We start from the raw sequence: 21,872 nt of genomic DNA, 5'->3' as shown, positions 1-21,872 counted from the left end.
TTCAATCGGTAAAGAAGAGGGGGAGGGGAGAAATTGAGGATTTTTTTTAATGACCAAAATTAACCTTTAGAATTTCATACAGAATGAAACACTGACTGCTGAGATGACAATCTACAAAAATCTTGGGTACGATTGTCTTCTTTGCTTAGGGCAGTATTTTATTGCTATTACCCTTGTATGGTGGTATACACAGGCACAGTAAGGTGGGTAGCTGTCATATTTATTATTATTATTGTAAATTACTTGTTTCCAGTAGTGGCCACAACACGCTAAATGTTCTACAAACACATAGAAAGAGGATATAATTGAAAAAGGTAAACAAGCAAAGGATAGAGGAAAGGTGTACAACAAAGAACAAGGGAAAGAGGTACAACATGCAAGTAAAGAGGTCAAGGCAAAGGCTGTCCACTTTTTAAAATTAAGAATTGTATACATACACATAGCATGAACAAAACATCCCCAAATTCCTTTGCCTATCTTTGGTTTTACACATGCCAGAACTCTAACACTACAGCTGAAGTTTTGCTTAACTGTTTCAGCTTAAAGCCACTTTTGCAAAGCCTCTTGAATTGCCCTGGAAGCACTTTGGACACAGCTGAGTACTGGGGCCAGAATTTACAGTATCTCCAAGAACAAAATATAAACTTTATGTTTTAAACTTATAGTTACAAAATTGTTTTCATGCCAAAGTCATACAGAGTACATGGGATAATATTCATTATGTATATCAAGACTTGGAATATTTACCACTGTGGATTCGTAGATGCTCCTTTAGGTGATGTTTGTATTTGAAAGCTTTTCCACATTCAGTGCACTTGAATTTTCGATTACCACTGGACTGAGTCACATGTCTCTGTAAGAGAAAATCTGAAATTCATTCAGAGAACAAAGAAGTTCAAATGTAATGAATAAACAGCATAAGGAAAACCTCACGTATTTCAAATTTCAGCACAACATTTGGTGTAAATTTGGTACAGTTAAAAAAAAAGACATTGCTCTCTATCCTAATTTTACAAAAAGGGAATACGGCCAGCTTACGTGCCTAAGAAATTTAATAAGATATTCCCTTTTCTATTTGTAAAAATCATCCAATAGATATGGAATACAAGAAAGAAACATTAAAGCATTTAGAGACAGTTTAAAATTTAATCAGTTGACTTGATTTTTCCATTTACATGCTTCCAGCTTTTACTGTTGGCCTTAGATTCTTTATGTAATGGCACCACAGGATTGCTGAAGAGAAGATGGTTCAGTAACAACAAAGGCACTCTCAGTCCCAGTTTATTCTCAAAAGAAATGCAAAAAATCTCTATTAAAATATGCAATATAATAAATGGATTCCTCAAACACTTAATATTTGTTAACAATTGTGATGAAGCCACTTAACTATCTTTTTTGTTATGTCTTGTCTTGTGAGAACATTTATTACGCATTTAAAGTATTTTCATCATTTTAGCCTTATTTACATTACAATTCTTTTAAAGTAGCATAGGCCAAGAAAGGTAAGTTTAAATAAATGCACTTTTGTTTTAGTATAAATAGTTTACATGTACAAATGTATATATTTAAACACTGACCAAGTATATTATTTTTGAAAGTACAGTCAGAGCTGTTTGGTGATGACCTGGGGAAGAATCAGGATAGGAGGGAATGCATACAGTAGAGTTGACTTCCAGCTGCAGGAGAAAGAGTCAGAGAGGGAGCCTGGGCTCAGTTCCTCTTTTGCCTTGTTGCAAAGAGGTCGAATGTAGGGATGCCCCACGTTGCGAACACCATCTGAAGGACCTCTGACTTAAGGGACCACTTGAGGCTCGGGGAGAAAATCCTGCTGAAATGATCCGCAAGACAATTCTGGATCCCTGGTCCGGGAAGGCATGTGTAGGATGTGGTATGTAGAATGTATATTTTTGGTGCTGGGACATGAAAAAAGAAGCCTGCTTGTCTGGTAAGGAAAGAAAACAGCCAGGTAAAAAGCTGAGCCAGCAATCTGATCAGGTGAAAAGCTGAGCCAGCAATCTGATCAGGTAAACAACCAAATTAGCAAACCAATCTTAGTGCTAGGCAGAAAAAGTGTTGAATACCTGGAGGTTGAGGATGGGCCTGATCCCACCCTTGGATTTTGGTATCAGGCAATACTGGGGGTAGAACCCAGGACTGTGGTGTTCTCACAGAACCTCCTCCACCCCTCCCAACACTATCAGAGAGCTGACCTGTTCAAAGAGCAGTATCTCGTGAGAAGAATGTGGCGGGAGGCGGAGTTTGGAGAGGAGGCATGGAGAGGAATTGGATGGTGTAGCCCGATCCAAAGTGTCTAGGATCCAGCTGTTGGACATTATCAAGACCCAGGCACTGTAAAAGTGAACCAGCTTGTCCCCTAAGGAACAGGGGGATGATGAGGAAGGAAGAACAACTGGAACAATGTTCTGGCCTAACGAGGCAAAATGCATGTTTAGCAAGTGCTGAAGGAGGGTGCACAGAGCAGCCAGGCCCTGAGCTTGAGTGCTTCCTCTTGTGAGACCTATCCCTTTTCCTGGGGTAGTCTCACTGTCTTTTGGGGGGGAAGGGCTGCACAAAGGGGCTTTGCAGCCCGCATCACTGCTGCTGCTGCGCACCATAATGATGTCTGTGTGTGTGTGTGTTGTACAAACCTGCACGGACCTTAAAGTGGTCCTCAAATCCTTGAAGGAATACAGGGTTTCATCAGTCTTATTCGAAAACAAGGTTTGGCCATTGAATGGCAAGTCCTCAGTTGCTTGCTGGACAGCCAGTATAATCCCGGAAATCTGAAACCAGGAAGCTCTCCTCATAGTAACTGTGGAGGCCATAGCCCTGGCTGAAGTGTCCGCCACCTCAAGCGCAGATTGCAACAATGTTTTTGCCACTACTCTGCCCTCAGTAACAAACACAAAATTCATGCCAGGAGGCCTTGGGAAAACTATTGCTCAACCCTGGCCAAAACCAACTAGTTGAGGAAGTCATATTTGGCCAGCAGGGCTTGCTGGTTCGCAGTGACTATGAGGTGTATATCTTCCTGCCTAAGAGATCTAGGCACTTCAAGTCTCTGTCTTTGGGGGAGGACTTGAATCTGCCCTGCCAGGCGCTGTCATTCACTGCTGTGACTACTAGGAGTTTGCAGCCAGCTGGCAATAAAATTCCTTGTATCCCTGTACTGGAACAAAATAGCGCTTCTCCAAGCATTTGTCCGCTCGTAGTACTCAGGCCAGTGTACTCCAAAGAGCGCTTGCAGGCTTGAGAAGCACCTCATTAATCAACAGGGCCACTCTCCCAGGGACAGAGGGTTGGAGAATGTCCATAGATTCATAGATTCATAGATATTTAGGTCAGAAGGGACCATTATGATCATCTAGTCTGACCTCCTGCACAATGCAGGCCACAGAATTTCACCCACCACTCCTAAAAAAGACCTCACACCTATATCTGTGCTATTGAAGTCGTCAAATTGTAGTTTGAAGACCTCAAGGAGCAGAGAATCCTCCAGCAAGTGACCCGTGCCCCATGCTACAGAGGAAGGCGAAAAACCTCCAGGGCCTTCCAATCTGCCCTGGAGGAAAATTCCTTCCCGACCCCAAATATGGCGATCAGCTAAACCCTGAGCATATGGGCAAGATTCATCAGCCAGATACTACAGAAAATTCTTTCCCGGGTAACTTGGATCTTACCCCATCTAAAAACCCATCACAGGCCATTGGGCCTATTTACCATGAATATTTAATTACCAAAACCATGTTATCCCATCATACCATCTCCTCCATAAACTTATCGAGTTTAATCTTAAAGCAAGATAGATCTTTTGCCCCCACTACTTCCCTCGGAAGGCTATTCCAAAACTTCACTCCTCTGATGGTTAGAAACCTTCGTCTAATTTCTAATCTAAATTTCCTAGTGGCCAGTTTATATCCATTTGTTCTTGTGTCCACATTGGTATTGAGTTTAAATAATTCCTCTCCCTCTCTGGTATTTATCCCTCTGATATATTTATAGAGAGCAATCATATCTCCCCTCAACCTTCTTTTAGTTAGGCTAAACGAGCCAAGCTCCCTGAGTCTCCTTTCATAAGACAAGTTTTCCATTCCTCGGATCATCCTAGTAGCCCTTCTCTGTACCTGTTCCAGTTTGAATTCATCCTTCTTAAACATGGGAGACCAGAACTGCACACAGTATTCCAGGTGAGGTCTCACCAGTGCCTTATATAACGGTACTAAAACCTCCTTATCCCTACTGGAAATACCTCTCCTGATGCATCCCAAGACGACATTAGCTTTTTTCACAGCCATATCACATTGGCAGCTCATAGTCAACCTATGATCAACCAATACTCCAAGGTCCTTTTCCTCCTCCGTTACTTCTAGTTGATGCGTCCCTAGCTTATAACTAAAATTCTTGTTATTAATCCCTAAATGCATGACCTTACACTTCTCACTATTAAATTTCATCCTATTCCTATTACTCCAGTTTACAAGGTCATCCAGATCCTCCTGTAGGGTATCCCTGTCCTTCTCTAAATTAGCAATACCTCCCAGCTTTGTATCATCTGCAAACTTTATTAGCACACTCCCACTTTTTGTGCCCAGGTCAGTAATAAAAAGATTAAATAAGATTGGTCCCAAAACTGATCCTTGAGGAACTCCACTGGTAACCTCCCTCCAACTTGACAGTTCACCTTTCAGTAGGACCCGTTGTAGTCTCCCCTTTAACCAATTCCCTATCCACCTTTCAATTTTCCTATTGATGCCCATCTTATCCAATTTAACTAATAATTCCCCATGTGGCACAGTATCAAACGCCTTACTAAAATCTAAATAAATTAGATCCACTGCGTTTCCTTTATCTAAAAAATCTGTTACTCTCTCAAAGAAGGTGTTACTCTCTCAAAGAAGGTGTTACTCTCTCAAAGAAGGTAAAAGTGTATCCATGAGTTTATGGATATTCTCCTGGAGAAACTCCGCCTGCATACCCAAGGATGAGGTCACCCAACATAACAGGTCCTAGTACACAGCAGAACCTCAAAGCTATGAACACCAGAGTTATGGACTGACCAGTCAATTGGACATCATGTGAAACCAGAAGAAATTAATAAGGAAGCAGCAGAGATTAAAAAAAAAAAAAGGCAAATACTGTACGCTGCCTGTATTGCATCTGAAAGGTAGGCACATCCGGGCTGCCTGTCACCACCCCTCATGCACGGGACAGCCATTTACAGCAAGATGCTGGGGCTGCCAGCAGAGCAGGAGCAAGGCTGCAGTCTGTGCAACTTTCACCCCCGCACTCCGCTCGCCTGGAGCGGGACATGCAGTTTTTACCTCCCCTCCCCTGGCTGGGAGGAGGACACACTTTTTTACCTCCCTTCTCCTGGGAGGGGACATGCTGTTCACACACACACACCCACACACACACACCCTGCCGGGAGGGGGACAACCTTGCAAACTCATGCCAGTGCTGAGTAGGGAGCCCCAGCTGCCGGGCCTGGAGCCCCTGCTGCCAGGTCTGGAGCCTGAACTGCACTTTGTTCAGAGTTATGAACATTTCATAGTTACAGACAACCTCCATTCCCAAGGTGTCTGTAACTCTGAGTTTCTACTGTACTTTGAAGTCCTGTAGGATGGAAGGGGAGGACAAACCATGCAACACCGCATCATGTGGGGGCGAGGCTGAAGCTGAGGCTGTTGGATGGATTACCGGAAAGTCCTGCTCCTAGGGCAGCATCTCTGGATGAGGAAACTTTGGTGGCTCCATGGGATTGGGAGCAGACAGAAAGTGCTTCTCAGTTTATGCTACTTGAAAATGTATCAGTTGTAGGAGAGTTGGTTCTGGATTTAACTAAAGCCCAGGAAGGAAAGGTTCCTCAGTTTGTGTCTGCTAGGGAGAATGACATTGTAACTAGGTCGCATCCAGTTAGTGTCATAACTAGATCCCAGGGACCAGGTGATTCTGGTGCTTCTATTTTGCCTGGTGCTAGTGTATTGCTGAGTAAAGATATGGCAACTCTGTTTAACCAGGTTGATATCATTGCCAGGGCACAAGAAGAGCATGAAGGTGATTTAACCATGTTACCCACTGACAGTGTGGAAACTAGAAGCAAGAAGGGCTGCAGAGGGGGAGAGGAGTCTCTCTAACTATGGAGTCTAGCAGCTTGCATAAAGGGGAATTGTGTGAAAATTCTCTTAACGTGCCACAAGTGATTCTGGATTTACGTGAAACCCAGAAAGAGTCTGTTGTTGCTCAGGAAAATGTTCCTTTAAAGCAAGCACTAGGTGAAGAGGATAAGAGCAGAATTTCTGTGAAAAATTAATTGCTACTTAAAGAAGCTCCTAAGGAGAAGAATCCTCATGGTAGTTTTCGCAAGCAAGGGCATGGCAGTGATTTGATTGAGGTAGTTTCAGAGTCTTTCAGATGTGCATGGATCCATTGGCTTTGCTTCAGAAAGACTCAGTGTGGATAGCTTTGAGAAGGTTTTAGATGGAATGAAAATTGGTAGGGATTTTGAACAGCCCTATAAGCTTGACCAGATTGTTGGGGAGGCAATGTTGTTGGGACAGGAATGTCTCCATGTTGATTCTGTAAATGAACAGTCTGTGTCTCAGGTTCAGAGAGAAGATTGGGTAGCTGGATCTACGGAGCAGGACAGCTGTGCAACTGATCTCTCGGAAATACAGGGGATGGCAGGCAAACTCTCATGTAAACACTCGGGAGATGTCTTGGGGTCTCTTAGTGGACTCAACATCCGATTCCATGTGGAAGCAGAGATTGGTAATGGAAGGACAAAAGAACCTTAAGTCTAACATGCTTGTGAAAATGGATGATCTCTCTTTAAGACAGAGTCCAGCCTTGGAATTGGTAAAGGTTAAGAATCTGAAAACTAGTAAACAAGCTTGTGTCTGTGTTGATGCAAATTACCTGACTGACTGGGGGGAGAAAGACTTGTTGGTAGTTGTTAGCAAAGAGGACACATCCAGCCAGCTAATGGATTCTGTTACACCAGAGAGCTCAGATTTTTACCCTACAGGACAGAGAGGAAGGAAAAAACTTTTTCATACTAATGGAAGCCACAGGTTAACAACCAAAAATGCCAAAACCCCAATGATATTGAACAGAAGGCATGGCATGACAAAAATGCTTGTAAATGTACACTTGCAGTGGATTTGATGTTAATATTAATGCTAATATTAACTTTTGTGACTAATGTGTTGCTGATACCAAAAACTGTAAATATGTATAATCTTTTGGAAAAACCCTTGAACATGTTTAGAGTGATACATAAGAACACACTTTATGTTAAAAGGCCTGGTGATACTGATATTTCACAGTTAGTGCCTGTAACTAGTTTTGAAACTGTACACAGGAGAAAAGACATTGAAGACCTAATGTGTTGTATGAAAAGGGAAACTGAGGCATGCTACAATATTGCTTTCATGGCTAAATGCCAAGATTCCTACACTAAGAAGAACATCAATATCTACATGGATTTGATGTTAATTGGGTTCCAAACATTTGCCAGAGCTTGTATGGATAAATTAGCTATTTTCATTAGTTTATGGCAAGATCACACGAGAATACAGGAATTATGGTGCAAGAGCAGATTCAATCCACTATTGGTCTAACCAAGTTTTACTTTGGGTTTGTAAAGAAATTCAATAATATTCTTACTTCCATAATAAGTCTTACAAAGAAAACTCCTGTTTTAGTCAAACATGATTTCGATAAACCATTTCTGCCATACACTGATACTTCTAATATTGGGTTAGGAGCTGTGGTAATACAGAACCAAGAATGGGAAGTTCCAGTGATACATTCAGAAGTGTCTGGAGCATCAATTTTGTGTTGGAGAGTGTGATATTCTCTGATTAAAATATGACCATATAGATCATTGTTGGAACTGCTGTTACATAATTGCAACAAATCTTGTACAAAATGTGGCATGTAAGATGTCTATGGAAAGGTAATGACCTGCTGAATAGGATTATGCTGTTTGTATGCATGTATCATTTTTGTATTTGAAGTTATGAGTATTGGCTCTACATCTGGATTTCAAATGTTTGCTCCTGTGGTACTGTCCACAAGGTATTTAGCCTGCACCTCTTGGAGGGACTATTCAAATTAAGTGGCTCATCAAGAAACACTTAACTGACACTGGACCATGGGAGATGCCCATCTACACTGAACAGACTGTCCTGCTAATAGAAAAGGAGTACTTGTGGCACCTTAGAGACTAACCAATTTATTTGAGCATAAGCTTTCGTAAGCTACTGTAGCTCACGAAAGCTTATGCTCAAATAAATTGGTTAGTCTCTAAGGTGCCACAAGTACTCTTTTTCTTTTTGCGAATACAGACTAACACGACTGTTACTCTGAAACCTGTCCTGCTAATGTTCCATCTGAAGTATAGGTAATGGCTTCCTGCTAAGACTAAGCAAAATTGGGCGTGGACAGGTGATTTGCCATCTGACTCCAAACTCCCATCTTTTAAAGAACCTCTTAATTTTCCACTAGCTTTGCTGAGGGCTTTGTTTGAAACAATGGGTTCCCTTCCACATGGCAGAAAGTATAAAAGGTCCTGGAAACACCCCAATTTTGCCTCTTTCCTACTGGACTATGGACTTATACTAATGGGAGCATTCTAACCAAGAGACTGAGGTCCTTTCAATGATTTGGAAGCAACCACAGACTTATCAAGCCAGCAGTTTATTCCATCACTGCTACAAGCCTGAACCAAGAACTTTGCATTTATTGTATGTATTTGATTCCTTTTACCAATTTGAACTCTCATCTTTCTTTCTTTTTATGAATAAACCTTTAGATTTTAGATACTAAAGGCTTGGCAACAGCATGATTTTTGGGTTATATATTGACGTGGGTGTGTGGCTGGTCCTTTGGGATTAGAAGAACCTTTTATTTGATGAGGCTAGTTGTAAAGAACCACTCATCTTTAAATCCAGTGTTTTGGGGGGTGATACAAGGATTGGAATACTTAAGGAAACTGCTTTTATAACTTCTTGTTAGACAGTGTTGTGAGACAGAAGTTTACTTTTGTTGCTGGTTTGGTATATCTTATGAAGGAATAACCACCAGTTTGGGGTATGTCTACTCTATTTCTCAGCAGTTTGTCTTGAATTTGGGTATGCTCAGTTGTGACCCACTGAGGCACAGTTACAAGTCTCAACTGGAGTATTATCTCCAGTTCTGGGCACCACACTTCAGGAAAGATGTGGAAAAATTGGAGAAGAACAACAAAAATTATTAATGGTCTAGAAAACATGACCCATGAAGGAAGATTGAAAAAAATGGGTTTGTTTAGTTTGGAAGAGAGAAGACTGAGAGGGGACATGATAACAGTTTTCAAGTATATAAAAAGTTGTTACAGAGAGGAGGGAGAAGAATTGTTCTTCTTAACCTCTGAGGGTGGGACAAGAAGCAATGGGCTTAAATTGCAGCAAGGGAGGTTTAGGTTGGACATCAGGAAACTTTCTGTCAGTGTGGTTAAGCACTGGAATAAATTGACTAGGGACGTTGTGGAATCTCCATCATTGGAGATTTTTAAGAGCAGGTTAGACAAACACCTGCCAGGGATGGTCTAGATAACACTTAGTCCTCCCATGAGTGCAAGGGACTGGACTAGATGACCTCTCGAGGTCCCTTCCAGTTCTATGACTCTATAATGTGTCCTATAATAGCCAGGGGAATCTTGTACTGAAATTTGAGAGCCTCTTCCACATACTCTAAGAAAGGGGATAGCTGTTCAGCTTACAGAATAGATGAGTGTGATGTTTTTTATGTGATAGAGGGTTCAGTGACAGAGTCTTGACACTGACAAACCCCCAGCACCCATTAACAGAGGAGACTCCAACTCAGAAGATATTATAAAATCCTTAGGGTACCTAAACCCTTGCACTACCAACAATATCAAAGATTGGGCTGTGTGGGAACCTGTAGCAGATGGTTTTGATACTGATACAGCTGATACTGAGCACTTGATACGGGATTCCCTCAGTACCATAGGCAGATGAGCTGTTTTTGATACCACTGATTTTATTATTACTGTTACCACATGTTGTTCAAGGATGGATTTGGTCTTTTCAATCATGTCTCTGCAGCTCTGGGTATGGGTATCCAAACTTGGTACTGAGTTTGTCTTAAATGACAGACTCCTCTTCACCTTTGTAGTAGCACTTTCACTCGGAACCTGCATGGAACTCCCCTTGTGACCTGAGGCCTCTGTAGACTTTTTGTGAGATGGTGACAGAGAACTTCTTGAAGATCCACTCCTTACTTCCTTCAGCTTAGAGGCAGATGTAAATGAGGACTTTGGTACTGTAGATATACTCACTGCCGTGGTACTATCTATCTTTCTACCAGTGTGTCATGACTGAGATGTCCATGTGTACAGGGCACTGGCTGTACGGGGAGGTCTATGCACTGAAGATATGAGTATTGCCCAGACCGTGGAGGCACAGGGAGTGTCCTTCACTTATTGGAATAGCTTCATGACAAAAGAGGCACCTCTTGAATCCCAGGGAGCCTGGCATTCTCGAGCCAAACTAAAGAAAATGTAACCCCCATAAGGGTACCTCTCTTAACAATATAATAATCTCTATAAATAAAATGTTTTTTGGTTTCTAAAGAAAAAAGAAACAAAGGGAACAACTGTTCCAACAACTATAACACTATAACAGTAAGTAACTACAGTATAAGGTAACTATTTGAGGAAAAAGCTAAATATTAGAGAACAGGCACACAGTAAACTCCATTTTGGGCTAAAGGTGGTTGAGAAGGTACCGAGGGCCATTCATTTACGCAGCCCAGTATAAATCTTGGCGTGGGACACAAGAATGCATGGGGTGCATCACCGGCCAAATGGGCACTGTTATCAAAAATCTCTGATCAAAAGGTGCAGGGTCCAGCACATCTGAAGTGGAGTGCCCACAGGGACACCACTCAAAGAATTATAACTTACTTAAATGATAAATTAACATGTATACAGTAACAAGGATCAACCAGAATACATTAGAACCATCCAAAACATTTACCACTAGGAACATCCAGCAGTACTTAAAGTGAAAGTATCCATACTTGTGGAACCAAGCCAACTAAAAGATAGCAGGTAAGACAGCCAATGGAAAGTCAAGAAATGTTTACAGGGAGTATTCACTTAAGTATCTAGGAACTACCATGCCAGATCAAACCAGTGATCCATGTAGTCTAGTATCCTGTGTCAGACAGTGGCTAGTACCAGATGCTTCAGAAGAAAGTCCCCAGTAATGTATAATTATGGAATAACCTGCTCTTTTCCCCTAATTCCCATCAGCTAGTAAAAGTTTATGTCCAGAAGAATTCTTATTTATATCCCTTGTAATATTTTCTCTTATTTAATTATTCCTGAGGGAATTCTGAGCCAAAAAATTAAAAATTCTGCACCAAAAAATAAAAATTCTATGCACAATATTTTAAAATTCTGCAAAATTCTGCAAATTTTATTTGTCAATAAATAAATGTGGAGGGTCCAGGATGGCAGTGGGTCCAGGCCACTGGCTGCACAGAGATGGGAGATCACCCGGCAGCCCCCCACCCCCTGGGACAGGGACTCAGCAGTGAAGCTGCACCTGACCCTGACACAGCAGAAGGGCCAGGTCTGCCCCAGAAACATGCCGGGGCCCTGCCCCTTGATGCCAGATGCAGCTGGTGTGGGCAGGCAGCCCCAGCCCAGCAGGATTCCAGTGTGGAGGGATCCAGGTGAAGGATGAGAGGGTTCTGTGGGGGGCAAACTGGATGCACGTGGCTCAGTGGTTATTCTGGATGTGAAGAGACTTGTTGGTTCCAGGTGCAGGGACAATGGGACTCTGCTGTGGAGGTGGCTGGAGCTCAGCAGGGGTGGTCTGGGTGTGGGGGGGATGTAGCTCAGTCAGGGGGGTCCAGATGTTGGAGAAGTGGGGCTTGGTAGGGTGGGGGTCCAGTGGGGTGAGGGGTCTGGGTGGCTTGTTGGGGTGGTCCAGGTGTGCGGGGGCAGGGGGTTTCCAGGTGCAGGGGAGTGGGGGTACTCAGGGTGGGGGTTCGATGGGCCTGCTTAGCAGGGGAGCCCCTGCTGCTGCCACCACCAAGGGAATGCCGCATGACCTGCTCCCGCTCCCCCCCCCCCCCAATTCTCCTATCCCTTTCTTTTCCCCATCCCCACCCCCCTGCCCCAACTCTTCTCTCACTCCCACAACCCCCTGTCCTATCCTATCCCCACTGCTTCTTCCCTGCTTCCCCCACCCCTCTTGCCCTGCCCCATGGCAGGCACTCACCACTGTACAGAAAACCACCCAGCACACATAGAAGGGGAAGTCGACTGGCACTAGGACCCAGAGGCAGCATCCAGCTGCCGACTTAGGAACCCAAGTGGCCACCTTCTCTCACCCTGGCAGCTCTGCACCTGCAGAAATGGGAGGAGCAGTGGCACACGCTCCCCCGCCCATATCTTGCCGTCCCACCCACACCCGCAGTGATTTACTGCTGCTCCAGGCGATGAAAACTAGGTGCCATCTGGTCTGTGACCATTCTTGCAGTTTCCCTTTGCTTTCCCGTCATTTTCTGCAGGGAAGCAAAGAAATCTTCAGAGAGACATGATTTCTGTGCCCGCCCAGTGGCACAGAATTCCCTCAGGAGTATTTAATGTAATTGTGATGCTCTTTTTAGCCATATAGATATCTAATTATTTTTAACCCCGCTGAGCTTTTGGACACCATGATATTTTGCAGCACTGAAGTTAATCTATGTATTGTGTAAAAAAAGTATTTCCGCAATCATTTTTAAGTCTGACACTTTTCATTTGAATGGGCTGTTATTTTGTTCTTAACTTATGAGGAAGAGTAAACAGGAGCTCTCAATTTACCTTTCTCTACTCTATTCTCTATTTTGTACCCTACCATGTTCCCTGTTTTCTCCTCTCTAAACAGTCTCAGTCTTTTCAATCTCTCCTCATGCGGAAGCTTTTCCATGCATTTTTGTCATTCAACTCTCGATCCCCTTTTATTTTTGCTGTATATTTTTGAGGTGAAGTAATCATAACTGAACACAGTATTCCAGGTAAGGATATGCATTCAATTTATATAATGGCATTATAATATCCTCAGTCTTATTTCCTGTCCCATCTACAGTAGAACCCCAGAGTTATGAACACCTCGGGAATGGAGATTGTTCCTAACTCTGAAACGTTTGTAACACTGAACAAAACATTATGGTTCTTTCAAATGTTTACAACTGAACACTGACTTAATGCAGTTTTGAAACTTTACTATGCAGAAGAAAAATTCTGCTTTTAACCATCTTAATTTAAATAAAACAGTTTCCTTACTTGTCAACTTTTTTTTGGTAGTCTATGTTTAACACAGTACAGTACTGTATTTGCTTTTTTTTGGTCTCTGATGATGCCTGATTGTGTACTTCTGGTTCCAAATGAGGTGTGTGGATGACCGTTTAGTTTGTAACTTTGGTGTTCGACTGTACATCCTAACATTTTGTTTGTTTTTTTGATCATTGCTGTGCTTGGACAAGATATGGTAATTGATCTGTCCACAGTGATACCCCGGTTTTTCTTGACAGAGCACCTAAATCATAGGATATTGTATCTGTTCCATGACTGGAAAACATAACCATTATAAACTACTTTCATTTCTGAGTGAAACAAGTTCCACTGGAGTCAAGAAACACAAAATGATCCAACCTTACAACAGCATGACAGTGTAATTCTACATGGCTTGCCAACGGAAAATGCTCAGGCAAATCCAAAAATAAAATGTCCTGCGACAGAGATGAAATTGTTGCATATGATGGGATTCTTTACAAAGAAATTCTTTACCCGTCATAATATCACACAAATAAGTCAGAAATGCTAAGAATAATCCATGCTGTCTCTGAGTACTGAAAACTGTAAGAACAGAGACTGAGATATCCTCCTCTGGTCAGCTATTAATTCAGTCATAGAAGAAAAGTACCCAAAATGTGAAGTCTGCAATATATGTGGGGAAAAGGAATGTAAAAAACCCTCTGAAATCACGTAAGATTCCTGACTGAACTGGGTCCAAGGCTAGCACAGATCTGTTTGAAGTGAATGGAAAAGTTTGTCTCTTCTTGATAGACTACTGATGTGTTTTTATTTTAAATGAGGTTTGAACAACATGTCAAATAGCAATGTAATAGTGTAATACATTGCACTGGATTCCAGATGAGTTAACAAGTGAAGGCCCATACTTAGAATCATAGAATATCCTGGTTGGAAGGGGCCTCAGGAGGTCACCTAGTCCAACCACCTGCTCAAAGCAGGGCCAATCCCCAATTTTTTCTCCAGATCCCTAAATGGCCCCCTCAAGGATTGAACTCACAACCCTAGGTTTAGCAGGCCAATGCTCAAACCACTGAGCTATCCCTCATGAATGGCTCATTTGAACAATTCTCTTTGATACTTTCAAGCACACCACATCAAGTTTTACCAATGCACTGCCAAATGGGTTAACAGAAAAGTCAGAATAAAAAACAAAGAACTCGATTAAAAACGTTGGTGAATTCAAAGGATTGAGACACAGCTTTGTTGGAATATCACAGGTCTTCACAATGATTTCTTAGGACTATGAGTTCAGAGACTTCTAGAGAAACAGCCAAAAACCTTAGTACCAACAACTAACAAGCTTCTTGAGACAAAGACAAATTACTTTGAAGTAGTTACAAAAGAGCTACCTAGAAAGCAGAATACAAGAAATAGTATGATAAGATTGCCAAACAGTTATTCCTGCTGCAAGTAAAAGAAATGTTAGATTTCTTGGTACAATGGGGAAGTTCCAGAAGACTGGAAAAAAGTGAAAGTTGTGCCTTATTTGAAAAGGGTAAACCAAATTACTTGGATAATCACAGGCCAGTTAGCTTGACATTGATCCCAGAAAAAACTGTAAAAAGATTTAAAGGATAGTAAAATAATTAATGCCAATCAACATGGCTTTATGAAAAATATGTCTTGTCAACAAATTTTAATATAGTTTTTTGATGATATTACAATTTTAGTTGATAAAGGTAACTATTGACATAATATAATTAGACTTCTGCATGGTACTTGACTTAGTACTGCATAACATTCTGATAAAGATTAACACTATACAAAAATCAATGTCAGCCATATTAAATGGATTAAAAACTTGTTAACAAATAGATTTCAAAAAGCAATTTTTTAATGGGGAAACTTATGAGGTGTTTCTAGGGGAGTTCCACTAGGATCCGCTATTGACCCAATGCCATTCAGTATATTTATCAATGATCTAGAAGAAAACAAAATCATTGCTTGTAAAATTTGTAGATGATACAAAAATTGATTGAGTGGTAAATAATGATGCGGACAAGTCAGTTACACAAACTGATGTGGATAGCTTGGTAAGGTGAGCTCATTTTAATAACATGCGTTTTAATTCAGCCAAATGAAAGGTCATACATCTAGGAACAAAGACCGTAGGCCACACTTACAAGATAGGAATGTAATGACACTGAAAAGGATTTAGAGGTAATGGTAGATAACCAACTGAACATGAGCTCCCAGTGCAAAGCTGTGGCTAAGTGGATGAACATGGTTCTTGGAGGCAAAAGCAGGGGAATAACAAATAGGTGTAAGGACATAATATTACCTCTGTATATGGCATTAATGAGACCATTACTGGAATACTGTGTCCAGTTCTGGTGTCCACACTTCAAAAATTGGAAAGGATTCAGAAAAGAGCTATAATTATGATTTGAGAACTGAAAAATGATAGTGAGAGACATATAGCTATATAGTGATAGATTTAAACGAAACATATTGAGCTTCTTATTGAAGAGAAGATTAAGAGGTCACTTGATCATAGTCCACAAGTACCTAGATAGAGACGATATTTCTGATAGCAGACAGCTCTTAAATCCAGCAGAAAAGGGTAAATTGAGATCCAATGGTTAGAAGCTGAAACTAGACAAATTCAGAAATAAGGTGCAATGTTTTAACAATAATGGTGATTAACCATTGGAACAACTTACCTAGAGACATGATGAATTTTCTGTGACTTAGTCTTTAAATTAAGAGTGGCTTTTTTTAAAAAAAAATATACTCTAGCTCAAACAGAAGTTGTGGGCTTGATGCAGAAATGAATGGATGAGATTTTATGGCTTGCGTTATGCAGAAGGTCAGGGTAGAGGATCGTACTGGTCCCTTCTGGCTTTAAAAAAAATATCTATGAATTAATGAAGTTCAAATGGAAAGTTACTTACAACCTGCCAAAGTAACAGCTATACCAAGATCATACATCATAAGCAATCCTGAGAGTCAGTCATACAAGAGGAATAGAGGAGCTGAGTAATCTGTTAGTCCCACTTATCTCAGCATGCATGTGAGATCTCAGCACCTTTCAGGATCAAAAAAACATGTTTAGAATAATTTTTGGCCTTTTTGTTGATTTTTTCTAGTATTGCATCATTTTATTTATGTACAAACAATTATTTTCATTACTCAAATGTCCATAAAGAACCTACTTACAACCTATATTTCATAAAGACAGTGATTCTTCCTGCAGTAAGAAAGCAAGAAAAATGCATTTGGAGATCCAAAATTATCAAATGATCTTTGTGAAAAAAAACGTCATTGGTTGAGTACAAAATTTGATGTAATATCTGGTGTAGTCACAAGGCTCAGGCATCAATAGCCAATTGGTACAAAATTTAAGAAAACACACTACCTATAAGGCAATAAAACACTTCAAGAAATTCAATTATTGTACATGAAGTGGCTGAAGGCACCTCATTTGGGGCCTAATCCCACAGTGATTACCAACAGAAAAGTATGAATTTAATAGCAAGTTTGCCCAAGCAAAGACCATAGGATCAGGACCTTAGAATGTAGGTAATCTGGTATACCCACACTCTTAGCTTTGCATTATTGCTAACATAAATAAGTCTTTATAGATATTGTTACAATTATGATAATCAATATATAATTAATAAAACTTCCACTTACTTGATCTCTTCCTGATTTATGTGATGTCATGTGGCGTTCAAGTTGTGTTCTATATGCAAATGTGTAACTGCATAATGAGCAACTAAAGTTATCCTCATTTTTTTCATGGCGATATTTAATGTGTTCCTTCAGAGAGGTAAAGCGTTTGTAACCTCTATCACAATATGGGCAGGTAAGCAGTTGGGAAAATGCATCTGGTGTTCCTGCAAAGGACAAACAATAAACCTTTATTGAGATAAAATGAAAGATCAAATATATTAATATGAATAAACATATTGGGGATATATTTTCACATACGTGAGTTCATGTAATTTCCATAATGTACATGGAGGAATATACCTCAGAATAAGAATTCTTATTTCAGTTTTTCCTAGCATGTATTCACTCATTACCTGTGGTACAAATGTCACTAATATGCAGTTGAGGAAAGAGGGAAGAAAGCAGAGAACAAACAGGTTTGATTCTGATCTCACTTACACCCAGGTTCACATTGATGTCACTCTACTGACTTTGATGGAGTTACTTGTGCTTTACATCAACAAAGTAAAACCAGAATTAGTCTCTCTATGACTAGACAGGACTGTATGTGAGAAGACATGTTTATGGTTTTATATGTAAGTACATATATTCAAGAACGCTTACACTGATATCTAAACATAACTATGTTATACAGAAAGTAACTTATGTATAACATTGTAAACATCCTGGCCATTAATCTTCTCACATATTTAACAATAAAAATGAAAATATTGTTTCAAAAGTCTCTTATTTTATTTTCACATAATAAAAACCTGGTTTTAGGAATGTAGGATTTACCATATTAGATCAGACTATTGATCTATTAAGTGCAGTATCCCGCCTCTGGCAGTTCCAATCCTTCATGCTTCAGAGGAAATGGAAGGCAATTCTTGCCATCATGCAATTTATCCAACTGTGCAGAACTATTGCAAAGGAGAGGGCAGAATTTCTATTTGAACCCCACTGATTATGATCTTATACCCTGAAGCACAAGGTGTAAATGTCCATGGACTGTTATTTTAACTTGCATAACTACAAATATTATTAATACTCATAAAATTAGCCAGTACCTTTGAAAGTAGTTCTAAATTATTTATCTTGATGACCTGTGGCAATTAATACCACAGGCTGATTATATGCTCCATAAAGAAGCATTTCCTTTTGTTTGCTTGGAATTTACTGCCTTTCAGTTTTATCGAGTGTTCCATTGTTCTTGCACAGAGGGACAAAGAAAAGAGGAGACATATCAATTTTCACTATATTCTTCGTAGTGTTGTGTCTCTCAACTAAGTCCCTTCTTAATCTTTGCATTTTCAGGGTAAGTAATGCTCATATTTGCAGGCATAGGTATAGTTTGACTTCTACATCAGGGGGGGCAGTTCCAGTCAGGCCACCAGGGCAACATATGGGAGGGAGGGGACAAATTCCGTACTTGCCCCCAGAGGCTCCATTTCAGATTGGGGGGGAAGGAGATTTAACCGTAATTCAGGAGTCTGATTTGTCTTGCGTGCCCCCAAGTTTCACCTTACTTAAAAACTACTTGCTTACAAAATCAGACATAAAAATACAAAAGTATCACAGCAAACTATTACTGAAAAATTGCTTACTTTCTCATTTTCACCATATAATTATAAAATAAATCAACTGGAATATAAATATTGTACTTACATTTCAGTGTATAGTATATAGAGCAGTATAAACAAGTCATTATCTGTATGAAATTTTAGTCTGTACTGATTTCCTAGTTCTTTTTATGTAGCATGCTGTAAAAATAGACAAATATCTAGATGACTTTATGTACCCCCTGGAAGACCTTGGCGAATGCCCAGGGGTACACATACCCCTGGTTGTGAACCACTGACTTAGGCAACTGAAAACTCTAGTGTTTTTGCTGATAATAGCTGAGAAATATCTGACAGGAGCATTGTATCTAATTCCTATATCAAGAAAGAAAATTAAATAAATATTAAACCCACTCAGCTCTAATACTTACATGTTCTGACATCTTGTGCCAAGTCTCTTATGAGACACTGGTTAGGTTTAAAATCGTAATGTATATTCTTACTCAGATACTCTTAATAAAGTCAAAAGAGACCATTGTGATCATCTAGTCTGACCTCCTGCACACTGCAGGCCACAGAACCTCATGCACTCATTCCTGTAATAGACCCCTAAGCTCTGGGGTCCTCATATCATAGTTTAAAGACTTCAAGTTACAGAGAATTCACTATTTACACTAGTTTAAACTGCAAGTTACCCATGCCCCATGTTGCAAAAGAAGGTTAAAAAAACCCACAGACTGTGCCAATCTGACCCAGGGGAAAATTCCTTCCTGACCTCAATATGATGATCAGTTAGACCCTGAGCATGTGGGCAAGACCCACCAGGCAGATACTTGGGAAAGAATTCTCTGTAGTAACTCAGAGCCCTCCCCATCTAGTGTCCCGTCTCCAGCCATTAGGGATTTTTGCTACAGGCAGTCGCCAATGGGCCACATGCCATTGTGAGCAGTCTCATCATACCATCCCTTCCATAAACTTATCAAGCTCAGTCTTGAAGCTAGTTAGTGTTTTTGCCCCCACAGCTCTCCTTCAGAGACTGCTCCAGAACTTCACCCCTCTGATGGTTAGAAACAATGTTCCCTCTAATTTTTGACCAGCTGTGTGGGCAAAAAATTTCTTCTGTGCAAATTTTTGACAGGCCGTGCGCCCAAAAAATTTATTCTGTGCAAATGTTTGTGCTTCTGTGCAAATGTTTGTGCATGCGGTGTTTCGCCATGTGCGTGGGGTTTAGGATGTGCGTGCAGACACACGCACAGCGTAGAGGGAACAGTGGTTAGAAACCTTGGCCTAATTTCAAGCCTAAACTTATTGATGGCCAGTTTATATGTATTTGTTCTGGGTTCCACATTGATGCTTAACTTAAATAACTCCTCTCCCTCCCTGGTATTTATCCCTCTGATGTACTTATACAGAGCAATCCTATCTCCCCTCAGCCTTCTATTGGTTAGACTAAACAAGCCAAGCTCTTTGAATCATAAGACAGGTTTTCCATTCCTCAGATCATCCTAGTAGCCCTTCTCCGCACCTGTTCCACGTTGAATTAATCTTTCTTAAAAATGGGAGACCAGAATTACACAAAATACACCAGATGAGGTCTCATCAGTGGCTTGTATAATGATACTAACACTTCCCTCTCTCTACTGAAAATACCTCACCTGATACATCCTAGGACTGCATTAGCCTTCTTCACAGCAGCATCACATTGATAGCTTATAGTTATCCTGTGATCATCCAATACACCCAGCTCTTTCTCCTCCACTGTCACTTCCAACTGATAACCCAGCTTATAGCAAAAATTCTTGCTCTTAGTCCTCAATGCATGATCTTGCACTATTAAATATCATTCTGTTTCTATCACTCCAGTTTACAAGGTCATCTAGATCTTGTATGATATTCCGGTCCTCCTCGGTATTGGCAATACCTCCCAACTTTGTGTCATCTGCAAATTTTATTAGCACACTACCACCTTTTGCGTCAACGTCAGTAATAAAAATATTAAATAAGGTTGGTCCCAAGACTGATCCCCGAGGAACTCCACCAGTAACCTCCCTCTAGCCTGACAGTTCACCTTTCAGTATGACCTATTGCAGGCTTCCCTTTAACCAGTTCCTCATTCACCTTTCAGTTATTAATTCCCATCTTCTCTAATTCAACAAGTAATTTCTCATGTGGAACTGTATCAAATGCCTTACTGACATCCAGGTAGATAAAATCTAATGCATTTCCTTTGTCTAAAAAGTCAGTTATCTTCTCAAAGAAAAATATTACTAACTTTGTTACCACCTCTTGAGTACAACAACTGAAACAATTGTAGAAAAAAATCTACGGTTACTTTCTATCATTTAGGCTACTTACTTTTTGCAGGGTTCAGAGTAGCAGCCATGTTAGTCTGTATCCGCAAAAAGAAAAGGAGTACTTGTGGCACCTTAGAGACTAACAGATTTATTTGAGCATAAGCTTTCGTGAGCTACAGCTCACTTCATCGGATGCACTCAGTGGAAAATACAGTGGGGAGATTTATATACACAGAGAACATGAAACAAGTACTCCTTTTCTTTTTACTTTTTGCAGTTCACCAAGCTTGGAACAGATCATTTAACTTTAGGAAACATCCTAACAGCCCTTTCTTATCTTAATCACCCGTTAATCACTCTGTTTATAAACAAAATTCTGACTTCTTGCCTCAGGGGCACAAGCTGTTAGTAGTCTCCTGTCTCCTCTGCAGAACTCATTACATTGCACACTCAGACTGCCTGCCTGAGGCTTGCAGTTTGGGGGCAATGCCCTCCCATGAGCCCCCAAACTCTGCCTATGTTTGCAGGTTAACTATGTGGAACCTACGGTTTCTTGTACCCTACTGTGGATACTTTCATTCTCTTCTCTGCCTATCTTTTGGGCGGGGCGAGCAAACTGAACACAATAGTAAAGGTTTCAGAGTAGCAGCCGTGTTAGTCTGTATCCGCAAAAAGAACAGGAGGACTTGTGGCACCGAAGAGACTAACAAATTTATTTGAGCATAAGCTTTCGTGAGCTACAGCTCACTTCATCAGATGTAAAGGTGTGGCTATCCTATCATCATCTTTCTATAATGTCTATTTTCTGCCCCATTTATAATTCATTTTTAAGTGATGCAGAGTGATGTGGAAACACACTCCATTCGAGTCAGAGTATCACTCAATGTGTATTACAGTATCGTGCACTTGTTTAAGTTACATTTAGGGTGGAATTTTTAAAAGGTTCATTGTGGCCTAACACTGCTTTCAGTTTTCAGAGTAACAGCC

General features: G+C 40.6%; 1 protein-coding gene across 2 annotated transcripts in view; it reads right to left on the bottom strand.

Moving 5' to 3' along the window:
- Positions 1–21,872, bottom strand: part of ZEB1 (zinc finger E-box binding homeobox 1) — a 209,422-nt gene that overhangs the window by 12,142 nt on the left and 175,408 nt on the right. For both annotated transcript variants that reach the window (XM_073334398.1, XM_073334399.1), the window contains exons 5-6: positions 17,012–17,214; positions 748–853 (exon numbers count right to left, since the gene is read on the bottom strand). In XM_073334398.1, the coding sequence (XP_073190499.1) occupies positions 748–853; positions 17,012–17,214 (309 nt within the window). The remainder of the gene's footprint in view (positions 1–747; positions 854–17,011; positions 17,215–21,872) is intronic.

Source organism: Lepidochelys kempii, chromosome 2 (assembly GCF_965140285.1).
Source record: "Lepidochelys kempii isolate rLepKem1 chromosome 2, rLepKem1.hap1, whole genome shotgun sequence".
In the NCBI taxonomy this organism is placed as follows: Eukaryota; Metazoa; Chordata; order Testudines; family Cheloniidae; genus Lepidochelys; species Lepidochelys kempii.
Note: the sequence above shows the minus strand (reverse complement) of the source record. Positions and strands in the feature narration are given on the sequence as shown.